Source organism: Schistocerca serialis, chromosome 4 (genome assembly GCF_023864345.2).
Source record: "Schistocerca serialis cubense isolate TAMUIC-IGC-003099 chromosome 4, iqSchSeri2.2, whole genome shotgun sequence".
NCBI classification, from domain to species: domain Eukaryota; kingdom Metazoa; phylum Arthropoda; class Insecta; order Orthoptera; family Acrididae; genus Schistocerca; species Schistocerca serialis.
The window spans coordinates 662279544-662296588 of NC_064641.1; the positions used below are offsets into that span (position 1 = coordinate 662279544).

A 17045-nucleotide genomic window follows, 5' to 3' on the forward strand; every position below is an offset into this window, starting at 1 on the left:
TGCATCCGTGCGTCGCTGCGGTCCGGTCCCAGGTCAACGGGCACGTGCACCTTCCGCCGACCACTGGCGACAACATCGATGTACTGTGGAGACCTCACGCCCCACGTGTTGAGCAATTCGGCGGTACGTCCACCCGGTCTCTCGCATGCCCACTATACGCTCTCGCTCAAAGTCCGTCAACTGCACATACGGTTCACGTCTACGCTGTCGCGGCATGCTACCAGTGTTAAAGACTGCGATGGAGCTCCGTTTGCCACGGCAAACTGGCTGACACTGACGGCGGCGGTGCACAAATGCTGTGCAGCTAGCGCCATTCGACGGCCAACACCGCGGTTCCTGGTGTGTCCGCTGTGCCGTGCCTGTGATCATTGCTTGTACAGCCCTCTAGCAGTGTCCGGAGCAAGTATGGTGGGTCTGACACACCGGTGTCAATGTGTTCTTTTTTCCATTTCCAGGAGTGTATATTCTTTTGTAGAAAGGAAAGCACGCCCTGTAGAGCTGTAGCAAGATTACAGAGAAAATGATGCTGGGACCTAAGAATTGAAGAAATGTATACTGTCTAGCTTGTCTCTTGTCTTTACTGGGTATATATTTCCTATATTTAATTTTATGTCACGCTTAAGAAGAAGTTATTAGCTAATAGCCGATAAAGAGTGGAAATTTTCTGAAGAGTTTTCATCCTCCCGGTCACAAATAATCCCTCCCAGTATTAACTGAGAGGTACTTTTTTTTTTTTTTTTTTTAAATAGTGTAGGTTGTCAAACAGCAGACTGAGAGCGAGAGAGGCACCACAGGACGTTTTAATTTCTACTGTCCTGAATATAGGTTTGGTGGCTTCCATTACAAAACATACATGTTTTAACTCTACAGAGAAAAATGACGTTGACTGCGATAGAAGAATGCTGTGTAAAGAGGTGTGGCACTGCATTTTAGCACACTTAAGACCAAATAACATGTCTTACATTTCCTTGAACATATATGGTCTATACATCAACCCCTTCAGAAAGATGTGCGCTACAAAACGAACATATTTTGGAAAAATCGATTTTTTTTTAAATTTTTAATGTCCTGCTTTAAAAGGTCGAGGGGGGGGGGGGGGGGACGCTACTATCAAGTTTTTGCCGCATTTCGGAAACATCGCAGATCCAGCGCTGCGTGGCGTATTTTGTTTTGGGAGCCACGAATATAATGCAAAAAACAGCATTAAATAAGTGAATATCATCACTTTCTTATGAGTTACGCGATGTAAGCAGTGCGTCCCATAAAAGTTGTCTGGATGCATGAATATTGTGCGTTCCATATTTAATTGGCGTTTGGATCTTATGGAAATGATGTAAGCACATCGCATGCGAGATGTTCTGGCGTAACCACAAGCGGCAGAATGAGTACGAAGAACGCAAAACCAGAGAAGGCGGTGAAACGACGTCGGAAGGTGGTGAATGGCTGTCTCATAAGATTCCCGGATCTGCGATGTTAACCAGTTCCGCACGTACAGCTGGACGTCGTCGTTCGAGGTGAATCGTTTGCCCCTCAGAGCATTTTTAAGGGGACCAAAAATGGCGTAATCACAGGGAGAGAGGTCCGGATTGTATGGAGCGTGGCCTAGAACCTCCCATTTGGATTTCTGCAGGAGTGTTGCGACTGTGTTGGCCGTATGAGGCTTTGCATTGTCGTGGAGCTGAATGACCCCACGGGTGAGATTGCCTGGTCATTTTGATTTGATCGCTTGGCGAAGGGTGGTCAAGTAACGCTGGGCATTAACTGTTGTCCCGTGCAGCATGAAGTGAATCAGAAGGGTGCCAAAGAAGAACGTCAGCATAGGGACAAACGATTCACCTCAGATGACAATGTCCATCTGTACGTGCGGAACTTGTTAACATCGCAGCCCCGGGAATTTTATGACGCAGCCATTCACCGCCTTGTGTCGCAGAGGGCCAAGTGTCTCAACAGCCAGGGTCAATACTTCTAACATACAGGTACTGGTTTCTGTAATTTTGCCTCCGGCTCGTTCCTTTCTGAACGCCCTTAAATGTTCATAGCCTCCACCTTATAGGGTTTTTTCAAGAGTAATAATGGGACCAAATGCTAAGCACAAAGAATACACCCATTCCATAACACCTACCCCTCTGCACTTCACTGTTGGGACTCCACATGGCGGTAGATAAAGTTCTCCAGGCATCGGATTGCCACAGGGTATAGAGTGATTGCAAATTGCAAATCACTTGTTTCACCATCCACTGTTAAGTCTTTAAACCACCTCAAGTGTCGCTTAGAAATGACTACAGAAACGTGTGGTACAAGTGGCGCTGCTCGAGCATTGTACCTCATTCTTGTTAACTCCCTGCCCACACTCATTGTACAGGGCGGGGCAAATAAAAGCGACCCGGACGAGTGGATACGATAGGCCGTGAATGTATGCATATAACCACACCAGCTTACTTCCAACAGGATGCGGTTATATTAGTGGAAAGGGGCCAAAATAAGTTACTGTCAGTTGCACTGATGATATAAACTTTATTTCTTAAAACATACAATCACACAAGTAAGGATCAAAACTCTCAGGGTTTTAAAGGAAGACCTCCTTTGATTTAATTTAGATCGGCTGAAGGCCACATCGAAAATCCAAGGCACAAGCCCTAAGCAAGAAATTGAGGTACAGGGGTTCTTCTGTAGGTTTCACTTCTTTAGAAAAAAAAAATTATCTTCAATATACAGGGTTATTACAAATGATTGAAGCGATTTCACAGCTCTACAATAACTTTATTATTTGAGATATTTTCACAATGCTTTGCACACACATACAAAAACTCAAAAAGTTTTTTTAGGCATTCACAAATGTTCGATATGTGCCCCTTTAGTGATTTGGCAGACATGAAGCCGACAATAAAGTTCCTTCCACACTCGGCACAGCATATCCCCATCAATGAGTTCGAAAGCATCGTTGATGCGAGCTCGCAGTTCTGGCACGTTTCTTGGTAGAGGAGGTTTAAACACTGAATCTTTCACATAACCCCACAGAAAGAAATCGCATGGGGTTAAGTCGGGAGAGCGTGGAGGCCATGATCTCCAAGACGACCGATCCATCGGTTTTCCAATCTCCTGTTTAAGAAATGCCGAACATCATGATGGAAGTGCGGTGGAGCACCATCCTGTTGAAAGATGAAGCCGACGCTGTCGGTCTCCAGTTGTGGCATGAGCCAATTTTCCAGCATGTCCAGATACACGTGTCCTGTAACGTTTTCTTCGCAGAAGAAAAAGGGGCCGTAAACTTTAAACCGTGAGATTGCACAAAACACGTTAACTTTTGGTGAATTGCGAATTTGCTGCATGAATGCGTTAGGATTCTCTACCGCCCAGATTTGCACATTGTGTCTGTTCACTTCACCATTAAGAAAAAATGTTGCTTCATCACTGAAAACAAGTTTCGCACTGAACGCATCCTCTTCCATGAGCTGTTGCAACCGCGCCGAAAATTCAAAGCGTTTGACTTTGTCATCGGGTGTCAGGGCTTGTAGCAATTGTAAACGGTAAGGCTTCTGCTTTAGCCTTTTCCGTAAGATTTTCCAAACCGTCGGCTGTGGTACGTTTAGCTCCCTGCTTGCTATATTCGTCGACTTCCGCGGGCTACGCCTGAAACTTGCCCGCACGCGTTCAACCGTTTCTTCGCTCACTGCAGGCCGACCCGTCGATTTCCCCTTACAGAGGCATCCAGAAGCTTTAAACTGCGCATACCATCGCCGAATGGAGTTGGCAGTTGGTGGATCTTTGCTGAACTTCGTCCTGAAGTGTCGTTGCACTGTTATGACTGACTGATGTGAGTGCATTTCAAGCACGACATACGCTTTCTCGGCTCCTGTCGCCATTTTGTCTCACTGCGCTCTCGAGCGCTCTGGCGGCAGAAACCTGAAGTGCGGCTTCAGCCGAACAAAACTTTATGAGTTTTTCTACGTATCTGTAGTGTGTCATGACCATATGTCAATGAATGGAGCTACAGTGAATTTATGAAATCGCTTCAATCATTTGTAATAGCCCTGTACATAGGCTGAAAGCCTCAGCTTAAATTTTTCCCATTGAACTCAGCTGAAGGCCTCACATTAATCAAGAACAGTGTTACGGCTTAAGGCCGAGACAAACATTTTCAAAGTTTAATCTAAATAGGCTGAAAACTCGGCTGAAGGCCTCATATCAACAAAACAATTTAACGGGTTAAGGCCTAGGAAGAAGAGCTTTCAATCTGAAAAGGCTGAAGGCCTCATCTTAAAATATTTCGTGTAAAACTCGGCTGAAGGCCTCATACTAAAGAATAACTATCTTATGACTTAAGGGCAATACAAGGATTTTGAATTTTTAATTTATGAGAGATTACAACTTGGCTGAAGGCCACACATCATGCAGAAAACAATTTTATGGCTTAAGGCCTAAAGGGAAGAGCTTCTAAATTTCAATTAAAATAGGCTAAATGCTTTATTCTAAAATGCTTCACACAACTCTTGGCTGAAGGCTACATACGAAACTCAAACAAGCTCACAGCTTAAAGCCCAGACAAAGAAATTTCCAATTTTTAATTTAAGCTCGGAAACTCGGCTGAAGGCCACATAAAACTAGAAAATATTTCTTATGGCTTAAGGTTTAGACAAATTTTTTTCAACTTTTGATTTGAAAAGGCTGAAAACTCAGCTGAAGGCCACATACCAACTTGAAACCAATTTACGGCTTAAGGCCTAGGAACAAGGAATTTTCAGTTTTAATTTTGAAAGGCTGGAACTCGGCTGATGGCCACATACCAAACAAGAAACAATTTTTTTCTCACGGATATGGCCTAAGAAGAAAAGCCTTGCAATTTTAATTAGCTAAAACTCGGCTGAAGGCCACACAGAGTGCTCAGAACTACAAAGGGAATCACTGTGTAAAACACAGGGAGCGGCGTTCAGAAGGTTCCAAGGATCGGCCTGGGAAGGTAACACCAACGCACGTTTAGGTGAGACAGGCAGCCAGACCGACAACCTCTTAATCGGAAGCCATCCCAACCGAAAGCCAGCCGACGAACCAACCAACAAGATCAGTTCTGTTCCACCCAACCAGCAAAACGACAACAAGATGTCAATAGCACAACATTCTGGACACTGGTGCCCAATCCAGTCAAGTCAGAATAAACGCCCAAAACTACCAACAACACCTCAGCTGTCAAACTACTCGCCGTGCTGCACAGCATCAATACGACGAGGAAAATATACTGCCAAAAACTACGTCAACCCCCAGGTCAGGTAACCGGAACGTCAACGGCCGCAAGACGGAAGATACCGATGGTACATTAATAAGGGAAAGAATTAAGTTTAACGCCACACAGGAAGACGGCTGCAATTCTAGCAGACTTCAATGCACACATGTTGTTGCTTGTGAGAATCTCCCAGAAAGCCATTACCAGGATCAGACGAAGAGATGTGATAGCAGTTGAGGCTTGATAGTAGGTTAAGTGAGCACTCAACTTTAGTGTCGAGGCTCGGTGGGCGACGAAATTCGTAACCCTCGCAAGAAGCGCCTCACAACTCCAACCGCGCTTGCACGCCGCCAGTGGCTCCAGCCTGACTCTGCGCCACGGAGACTTCCTCGCTGCTCTGCCCAACTGACCGACTGCCTAGGCCCGGAAACGGTTAAAGGACCAAATACACGTCGGCCGATGAGACGACCGACAGAATGACCAACCAATGGTCGTTTCCGCTCCAGCCTCCTTCCAACGGACAGTTCAAGTGTGTCGCCAGCGGTCGGCGAGCACTGGCTGTCCGCGCCTCACCGGCGCTCCGTCCCCGACTTCACTGCTGCTGCGTCACGATTGAACTCGAGACACACGATGACCCGTAAATACTATCGGTCGCTCCAGAGATAGTATGATAGTGCACTTATCGATAAGCGCTGCTGCTGCCACTCACGGCAGGTAAGGCTGGAAGTTAGTGACGCCAGTAAATGGAATGAGAAAACGAGGCGGCAGTATCGTAATAGAAGATGACAAACAATAAACGGCATGAACACGAGCCGCGCACGGCTCAACCCTCATAGTCTTCAAGAACTGCAGCAGAACGTTTCGGATGAGGTTGCAGCAATTCCAGCAGTCCAGCGTCGGTGCGTCTACGGCAGCTTGCTGACCAGGGCCCAAAAGTGCCAAGAATTGAATGGTGGTCAATTTCAACATTCTTTGTAGTCAGGCTAGTACCGTATTTCCTTTCCTCGGCTGTGTTTCTGTGTACCCTGGAACTCTATTCTTCGGTCCACTTTTGTTTCCCCCACCCTGTACTTGCTGAATTGCTGGTAGCACTTTGAAACTCACAAGTGATTTCTCCCGCCAATTTAATGAGATTTTTTACGACAGCCCTCCTCGATGCTGCAACGCCTGGTCTTGGTTTAGCAGCTGTTTTTCCTTCTCCTTTCAATCAAGTCCACCACAAAAGCACTGAAATGTCCCAGATGGGTTTATTAAGCAGGTGACATCCAATGACTAGTCCACGTTCGAAGTCACAGAGATCGCCTGATCGTCCCATTGTAATATTTCTGGCTTTGCAGCCGTTATATTCAGATACAAGAAGCTCTTCTTAAAGCAGCTGAGAAGGCAGAAGTGGCAAGATGATGTAATGTGGTGTGAGGTACCGATAACGATGGTTTGTTCGGTACGCGTACCGTGAGAAAGACCGCCTAAATTGTGGCCCTTCTCCGCGATTGGCTGCTGCGTTCAGAAGTTGCGCGCCAAAATGATAATCTTCTATTATTAATATTAGCAAAATTAAACAGCACATTTACTTACATTTCACATTACAGCATCTCTCAGTAGCGTGCTATCATTCTATTACTTCACCGGTATTAATAACCAGTAGAATAATAAACAACTGCTAAGCGAAAAGGCAGACAAAGCACTTCGGTGATCTTCGGACCGCGCCTATCTTGGATGGTGGGCGAAGTGGTTCGGCTGTAGGAGCAGCAGAGCTAGTCTGGCAGCAGTGTAGGAGGACAGACATGTTGTCTGCCGCGATATCAGTTAAGACTTAATTTTCAATGTCTAGTTTGTAAATGTGACAGATGGTTGGGTAGTCTCGGAGGACAGACATGTTGTCTGTCGCAGTCAGTGTCTATATTTTATTAGCAATGCAGTTGAGAACAGCGTGATAGTAATTACGGAAAATACGCAGTTCATTATATTGTTGGAGAGTGGAAATTATTTGTGACTCTAAATTGGATTGTACTTGTGCAGTTTCTTGCGTTCTGCCAATAAAAAGCGCGTGGCATCCCACACAAACGAACTGGAAATTTAATTATTCACATAATATCAGTTTCTCTCTAAAAGTTTCTTACGGCCTCAATATAACAGATTCACGGCCTACGTGCTGTTTCCTGCGCAGGGGAGAACAACTATAGAAGACTGCAGGTTTGTGAACATTAATTAGAACTTATGCATTCGACTCAGTCCAGTGCAAGCAAATAGGCACCTCGCGTGTTGCAATATTAGTACAAATGAGATCAGTGACATGTCTTCTGTGGTGACATGGAAGAGGTATGAAGGAGAGAAGTTTTCGAAGGAAAGGGTTTTTAATACGCACGTATATATCACCCTCTCTCTCTCCCTGCCTCTCTTTTTCAACGTGCTGTACCATTACTCTGTTACTGCTTCTCTACTGACAACACAGTACTGCTTGCCTTCTTTTATATTGGAAGACCTGCCTCTCGTGACATCTAGAGGTCAATTCCACATCGCAAAGGGATGTCCTCGTGCTTTTGATCACAGAGTAAATCGCGAAATAGGGAACTTGAGGGGGGGAAACCACGTTAGCACTTTGGGAGGTTCAAAAAACCCGATATTTATATTGCATAAATCGTTAGTTTAACTATCGAAGAATACGCTGTCAAAATTTCAAAGCGAGATTCGCATTCGTTTACGTTTTATGAGCATTGAACCGAGTGTACATCGGATACGGGCTCGAGCCCAGATAGGGCGACATACTATCATACGATTTCTACGGATGGAAATCCTCGACACCGATACGAGTATTGCCCAGAAGGAGAAGACAGCTGGTGCCAGTGGCAGAAAGGAACAGCCCTTGGAATGGAACATGAACCGCACACTACTCCATTGCACGCCGACGTACAGAAGGAAATTCTTCCAATGTATGAAGCTTTATCAAGGGATGAATTACTGGAGAGATGTTTAGGTAGCCACACACAAAATTCGAATGAAAGTTTTAATTCCACTATTTGGCGATTAGTTCCTAAACACGTGAACTCCGGACTAAAAGTCGTTGAATTGGCATAGTTTCAGCAGCGGGCCTATTCAATGAAGGAAATTCATCCCTTCTGAAGGCCATGAAAGAGGCAGGAATTGTAGTAAGCACGCCAAGCTTCAGTTATGCCGCACAAATGGATAACCAGTGCGTGAGCCGGCAGAATGGACGTAGTTCATTGGAATCGAAGGAAGGTCGGAAATCTCTGCTGCAAGGGCAAAACGAAGCCTATGAGGATGAAGAAGGATTACTACATGGTGCTGGAATCGCAGAGTTATCGGTAAGCATTTTACATTATTTAAAACTTGCTTGAATTTTTAGTTTCCGAGAATTTATTTTTCAAACGCGTTTATCTCGAAATGAATTGTTTCACATTTGCGTGCAGTCTAACTCATAAAGTATAGAACCGGTCATTACGAAAATTGATAGTATGATTCTTTATAAAATTACGTATTATATGAACCAACTTGTGTGATGATATCACGATTTTAAGGGTATTTTTTTGCGCAATTAGAGAAAAAATTATGAAAATCGAAATAAATTGTTCCAGCGCCTTCTAAGTTTTTAATTTTGATTATTTTCACCTGAATTGAGGTTCATATTCTTAGAAAATAGATTATTAATGTAAAATCAAAAAAATTTTGATTTCAGATGAAAATCGGAATGGCTACACAGCACGCAGTTGAAAAACTATACTCGCAACCTTCAGCGGACATCACAGCGTAACTTTGTTATTTTTAGCTGAAATTATTTTTAAAAAATTACAAAAACTTTTCGAAATATGAATGAAATGATGTCAAAATTTGATTAAATTCAAATTAATTCTTCCCACCCAAAAAAACCCAAAAAAATCAGTGTCAAACAGCCTCCTAATGTGGTTTCGCCCCTTAACAGAGAAGCTTGCTGCCACATGCGACTATAGAAGACGTACTCACCACCGCGACAGGGTGCGTACTCGGTGATGCGGCGGAAGTTGTCGCTCGCCACGTAGCAGGTCCCCACTGGGTCCACGCTGGGGCCCACCGACGTCCAGGGCAGGTTCACGTAGCGGGGCGCGCACGCCTGCAACACGGCGAGAGTCCACTCAGCGTCACTGGAACTCCTACAGCCACAGGCGCCGATTACAACTACAAGACTGTGTGTGTTTTACTGCACACTCGTGGACCAATAAGCTGGTGCAACTAAAGAGAGCGAATGACATTTGACATGAGGAAGAATGTATCTATTTTATCAGTACCACACCTACGCTTATTGTCAAAACTACAATCATATTGTGTGTCAAGTGAAATTTGTGACTGTATTGACTAATTTTTGGTAGGAAGGACGCAGCACGTTATCTTGGATGGAGGGTCCTCGTCAGGTGTGGGAGTAACTACAGGTGTGCCCCAGGGAGGTGTGTTGGGACTCTTGCTGTTCATGTTGTCTATTAATGACCTTGCAGGCAATATTAATAGTAACTTCAGACTTTTTGCAGATGATGTAGTTATCTATGATGAAGCACCGTCTGAAAGAATCTGCATAAATATTGAGTAGGATCTCGACAAGATTTCGAAGTGGTGCAAAAATCGGCAATTTGCTTTAAATGTCCAGAAATGTAAAATTCTTCACTTCATTAAACGATAAAAAACGTAGTATGACTATAATATCAATGAATCACTGTTGGAGGCCCGCCCGTTTAGCCGAACGCTCTGACACACGGGTTTCTGGAGTGGGAAGGAGCACCTGTTCCCCGCCACGAATCCGCCCTGCGGACTTGTGTCGAGGTCCGGTGAGCCAGCCAGTCTGTGGATGGTTTTTAGGCGGTTTTCCATCTGCCTCGGCTAATGCGGCCTGGTTTCCCTTATTCTGCCTCAGCTACACTATGTCGGCGATTGCTGCACAAACAAATGCTCCATGTACACGTACACCACTATTACTCTACCACGCAAACATAGGGGTTACACTCGTCTGGGGGGGGGGGGAGACGTTCCCTGGGAGGAGGGGGGGGGGGATCCACCAGAGGCCGAACCGCACAATAACCCTGGGTTCAGTGTGAGGTGGCAGAGGGGTGAAGTGGATTGTGGTAGTCGTCGTGGGGTTGTGGACCACTGCGGCTGCAGTGGGGATGGAGCCACTCCATCGTTTCTAGGTCCCCAGTTAACATACAGTACAATACAATAAAGTCACTGTTGGAATCGGCCAACTCATACAAATACCTGGGTGTAATACGAAATGGAATGATCACATAGGCTCAGTCGTCGGTGAAACAGGTGGTAGACTTCGGTTTATTGGTCGAACACCAGAGAAGTGCAATGACTCTACAAAGGAGATCGCTTATTGACCACTCACATGACCGGTTCTAGAATATTGCTCAAGTGAGTGGGCCCCATATCGAATGGGACTTTGGGACTTACAGGATATACTGAATGTACACAGAGAAGGGCAGCACAAATGTTCACAGGTTTGTTTGATCTGCGGACGAGTGTCACATGTATATTGAAAAAACTGAACTGGTACACTCTTGAAGATAGACATAAACAATCATGAGAAAGTCTTTTAGTAAAGTTTCAAGAACCGGCTTTAAATGATGATTCTAGGAATATTCTACAATCTGCTATGTATTTCTCAAATAGGGATCTTGAAGATAAGATTAGAATAATTACTGCATGCACAGTGGCATTCAGTCATTCTTCCCGTGCTCCATACATGAATGGAACGGAAAGAAATCCTAATAACTGGTACAATGAGATGTAGCCTCTGCCATGCACCTCACGGTGGTTTGTAGAGTATAGATATAGCTGTAGAATACAGTTCAATTAGCTGAGTTCATAACTCCGCTTTCATTACACATTTACCTAGTACTTCAAATGGTGCCTCTAAGTACTATGGGATTTAACACCTGAGGTCATCAGTCCCCTAGACTTAGAACTACTTAAACCTAACTAACCTAAGGGCATCACACACAGCCATACCTGAGGCAGGATTCGAACCTGTGACCATAGCAGTCGCTCGGTTCCGGACTGAAGCCCCTAGAACCGCTCGGCCACTATGGCTGGCAAATTGGAAGGAGCACATAGAAAATGTTGTGGGGAAGTCAACATGAAGACTTAGTGTCAGTTGCTCAGTGTTCTAATGAACACCGGATGCTTAATAACTTTATTTGCATTCTGCAATAAACATTGTCACACAACAGTCTCAAGAATATGTGAATGATCAGTTTAAAAAATTATGGTGATTTGTTTATAAGAGGCAGTAATATTTTCTACATAAGAAATCAGAAGAACAGGATATCACTTGGAATGTACTTCTCTTTGATTTGTCATGAATAAATTTCTTCCCATTTTATATATATACCTACCAAAGCTAAGAGTATGTCCGGACTATTCTCCCAGGCCCTTGGACCCAAGTAGACCAAATGTGGCACACAAATGTCTTGCTGTGAGAGGACCAACATAAGAAGGTTTGTAACCCCCTAGCTCTAATAATTATGGTTATAGATACATGCAACTTTTTTAACATAAAGAAGTTTAAAAAAACTCTAGCTCTAATATTTATGGATAAACAGACATGCAAAGTTTTTAAACCCCTGCCGTATAGGCTGCCCTGCACAGCATATGTGTTGCATGGGAATAGTATCAACCTGCATTATCGACCTGCTCTGCAGGGCAGCCTACACATTAGGCCCCTTAGTGGCAATCGGGTAGGCAACCTACCATACACAGATGTACTGTTTCACTGCCCCCCTCCCCATCCCCTGGCATAAGCCTGTCCATTCCTGTCCTTCTGCAGACAACAATGTGTCATTTTTGAGGTGATGACCATCAGTACATGACAGCAAGTGTGCTTCATGCATTGTGATTACACACCTGGAGTGTGCCCCACGTCGTGAGGTTGCTGGATGTATCCCAGGATCTTAGTGCAGGTATGTGCCACTGTATTCATCCATTGCTACTCATCTAAGCATCCACTTAGAAAATTGTCAATGTGTGTACTTCTCCAGAGATACCGCCCAGCGGGAGGACGACGGTTCAATCCCGCGTCCGGGCATCCTGATTTAGGTTTTCTGTGATTTCCCTAAATTGCTCCAGGCAAATGCTGGGATAGTTCCTCTGAAAGGGCACACCCGACTTCCTTCCCTAATCCGATGAGAGCGATGACCTCGCTGTTTGGTCTCTTCCCCCAAAACAATCTAAATCTAATACCGCCCAGGCTGTGAACACCAGTTCAAAATGGCTCTGAGCACTATGGGACTTAACATCTATGGTCATCAGTCCCCTAGAACTTAGAACTACTTAAACCTAACTAACCTAAGGACATCACACAACACCCAGTCATCACGAGGCAGAGAAAATCCCTGACCCCGCCGGGAATCGAACCCGGGAACCCGGGCGCGGGAAGCGAGAATGCTAGCGCACGACCACGAGCTGCGGACTGTGAACACCAGTCTACTGAAAACAACTTTAACAGCATTCCTCAGTTTACGTCATGGAGTTTCATTTGTGCACACCTTCCTTTGCTTATAGGTGGCCATGTACTGCATCTGGGATGCTTAGCAGAAAATATTCCACTGTTGATGATTGGCTGGCATGACCTGGGTTCTAATGTAGTGAGAAGTGCTGCATTACGGAGAGGATACACAGAACACCTTAACCAATCGGACTATTACTACCTATGCATTTTATTGCACGTGGTTCACAGTCCACTTAGCTACAAGGTCATCGTCACTGTCAACAGAGTGGTATGCACCTCGTTCAGGTATGCATCTTGTACTTTGGAATTACTGGAATTACTTGAGGGTCACCAGCCCCAAAGACGTTATCATACCATGGCAAATGAAAGAGTTATTCGCTATACTTCTCACGACATACGACTTGGGAAATCCCGTATGTCTACAGGAAAACTTTAAAGAACTGCTGACTGTGGATATACGGGCCTCTGTGCAAATGAACTTCCAACCATGGCCGTGCAAATGAGTGACTGTGTTCAACCGTGCATTAACTGCTCTTGGACATCTATGTATGGGCATGCACCTCGATGCAAGAAAGTGCATTGCACCCTGTTGGATGTCATTTGTGAAATAAGTTACGATGTTGATGACCTCCAGGCCTATGTAGATTCACATAAATCTCTTCAGAATGATGACCAATAAGGGCATACAACGAGTTAATGGGGATCCTAAAGACTAAACGTAATGGTCTATTCTTTGTAGAGACATCTGATGATATGGGTAAAATTTTTTAGTAAATCTACTACTGGGAGAAGTAAGATCACAAGTACATACTGCACTTGCTGTTGTCAGCCATTAGATATATCTCGCCATGACATGCTGTTGTGGAATATAAGCAAGTCCAGCATGAGCATGAGTGCGCCATGGCACACAAGAAAACAGTCGAGGCCATCAACACAACACTGCAAGGCTCAGTAGTAACAATACCACTGTGGGTGGCGCAGTGGTGCTAATGTGTGGGAGCTTCCACCAGATGTTGCCAGTGATCGCCAGGGTGACATGTGCAGATACGACTGCTCCTGCTTAAAATATTTCCCGTTGTGGACACATGTGCACACGCTGTCATTGCAGACAGATATCAGAGTGGGCCAAGGAGAAAACTCTTCACATACCTTTTTGGGGGGGAGGACGTCTAAACGTCTATGTAATGTTGTATCAGCACCTACGGAGCTCATATCCTGCGAGTGTCCCAACATATTGACTAATTACCACAATGCCAGTGATTGCATGCAAGGGTCATCCTTGCTCCCAGAAATGACGTAATAGCTACGATAAATAGTGAAATCCTGGACACACTATCTGATGACATAACGTATTACATGTCTGTCTACATGCAGTTGATGGCAACAGTAAGGTTCAATTCCCAACAGAATTCCTGCAGTCGCTGACCCTGCCTGGCAGGTCACCACACCGTTGGCCGCTGAAGACAGGTGTGTGCCTTATGTTACCACAAAATCTGAATGCAGCCCAAACCTGAGAAATGGAACGACTGTATATGATGGACATTACCAAGTATGGTAGAAGCAACTGTCATAACTCGTAGGGATGCTAGTAGACCAGTATACGCACATCACATACCCTTTCCATCAGATGTCCCAGTACCATTTTGTAGACTGCAGATCCCTGTACAACTGGCGTTTGCCAGCAAAATAAATAGAGCACAGGGGGCAAGCCATGGAGGTATGTGGCATCAGTCTTATGACATCTTGTTTTGTGCATGTCCAAGTGTATGTGAGTGAGCTCACTCAGCAAATTATACATAATGGCACCTGGAAACAGTACACCTAATATTGTGTAGAAGAGTGTACTATCATGAATAACTGCATCATTGCGTACCATCTGTTATGTCTGCATTTCATACCATATCGATTTGTGGCAGTTGATGGAGTTTGGGACATGAGGATATGCTGGGGTGGAGTGCCACACACAGGCACAGCTTGGATATTCAGAGGGGGGGGGGAGGGGATTGTTGGATAGGGAGGTTTGGAGGGGATGGACAGAGAGGGAGGAGGAGGATATGGACCAACAGATGTGCACACTATATGTGATAGACATGCATATGTGTGAGCTGTGGGGAAAAGGCTATAAAGCTGAGCATATGTATGTATGCGTAAGGACTCCTCTCAGGCCTGCAGGTCTAAAGCATGCCAAATAAGACACACAAACTCCTTGTCTCAAGAGGACCAATTTAAGGGGGGGGGTTTATAACTCTCTAGCTCTAATATTTGTGAAGATACAGACATGGGTGTTTTTTAAGTCCCTTGCCATGTTGGCTGTCCTACACAACACAGGTGTTGCGTCAGAGCAATATTGGCCTCCATTATAGACCTGCTTTGCATGTCAGCCCATATGTCACGGGAAAAAAGGGTTTCCAAGCTCTCGGCATATAGGCTGTTGTGGGCGTAGTACCAGCCTGCTTTATTGACCTCTTTTGCAGGGACCACATGTGGAGTTGGGGGAAGGTTGAGATGGATAGAAGAGATGATTGAGTGGTTGGGGGGGGGGGAGGAGGAGGCTCGCCGCGCGGGATTAGCCGAGCGGTCTTAGACGCTGCAGTCATGGACTGTGCGGCTGCCCGGCGGAGGTTCGAGTCCTCCCTCGGGCATGGGTGTGTGTGTTTGTCCTTAGGATAATGTAAGTTAAGTAGTTTGTTAGCTTAGGGACTGATGACCTTAGCAGTTCAGTCCCATAAGATTTCACACACTTTTGGGAGGGGAGGGGGGGGGGAGGGGCAGGAGGAGATGGATAGGGAGAGAGGGGGCAGGAGGATATGTGAAAACATAGAGGGGGGAGGTGGACAGAAAGAGGTGGGAGAATGACATGCACAGATAGGGACGCGAGGAGGTGATGGGCAGAGAGAGAGAGGAGAAGAAGAAATAGACCAAGAGATATGCAGTTTATATGTGAAATATATGTACGCAAGAAAGCTGTGGGTAAATGGGTAGTTGTGAAAGAAATTTATACTGTAAAAGAAGGAAAAATATTGGTAATGTGCCCGTCTAGAGATCCAATGGTTATGGGTTCGATCTACGGTCAGTTCTAGAGTTTTTATCTGTCACTTATCACATCTTTCACCTTTGACTTTGTTTATTAATGTGAAAAATGCCGAGTACCACTATGTTTCGGCGTCCACGCTAAACTGATGGTCCCTGTATATGTAAGCCAGTTCCAAGGTCGGAGGAAGGCTTAATGAAACACTGTGCTGTTCAAACTAGCCTTCGAGCTGATGACAGCAGTTAAAAAGATAAAGCTAACGCACGTAGAAAACTATGAAATAAAATTATTTTAATTAAAAATTACAACTATTAAGAGGTAATGATAAGCATTCGTGTGCAAAGTTTTAATTAAACCTCGGAAAAATAAAGTTATGTATTTTTTAAGCAGATGTCTGCAATTCTGGTACACAGTGTCGTAGCTCGCGCTAGAGGAGCCGAAACTAGATGGTGCAGCCCATGTATGCAGAGTTTCTGCAAACAACAGATGCGACTGCTGCCTCTACCACCGTGTAATGATTTTATCTGCCACACTGCGACTTTTTGTTCCCTAAATCCGAAAGTAAGATCAATGGATGTCACATTCCTTCGGGTGAGAAGCAACGAGCATTGCCACGTATCAGTACGTTTAAAGACGTACACGAGATCATTAAGCTTTACTTTATGTAGTAACTGCGCTTAGTACGGGATCCACGGCAGTTGTTTTCGCAAAAGCTGTGTACGTTGATAATTGGAATTACTGGTTTCCGTATGCACCATAGGAAATTTTCACGTACATTTATTGACAGTAACTTGACTTACTTGCGAGGGCTGGAGAGTACATTCGATTCATTTCTTGTGACGACATTATTTCATACTGCTTTTCATCTACATTATACAGGGAGGAGGGGGGTGGGAGTGAAAATTGCCACCCAGATTGCAACAATACGTTCCTTTGCTCCCATTCAAACACACACCAGCAACGTTTGTTCGGTTTTCCGAAACTGTCAAGTACCCATTCCTCATCAGATGGCTTGTAGTGATAAGATCATGTATTTGTGTTCAATGCTGGTGAAAATATAGCCATATGAAATCATCCACTATGGTGTAATCACCTTACATTTCCAGTAGACAGGTGATACTGAGTATCGAGGTATAGTGAGTGTCCAAATCAGTTTTGAAGAAAGAAAGTCTAAGTCGACTAGCATACCCAACGTTACTTACTACGTACCTGGAAATTTTTCTTCCACATTATTTAAATTGCAGATGCATCGTTTCAGATACTTATCGTATACAGGTGACAGAAGTGTGGGGTGAAATATCGTT

General features: G+C 44.7%; 1 protein-coding gene across 1 annotated transcript in view; it reads right to left on the reverse strand.

Moving 5' to 3' along the window:
* Positions 1-17045, reverse strand: part of LOC126473132 (integrin alpha-PS2-like) — a 447263-nt gene that overhangs the window by 80119 nt on the left and 350099 nt on the right. The window contains exon 4 of the mRNA XM_050099987.1: positions 9197-9323. Within this exon, the coding sequence (XP_049955944.1) occupies positions 9197-9323 (127 nt within the window). The remainder of the gene's footprint in view (positions 1-9196; positions 9324-17045) is intronic.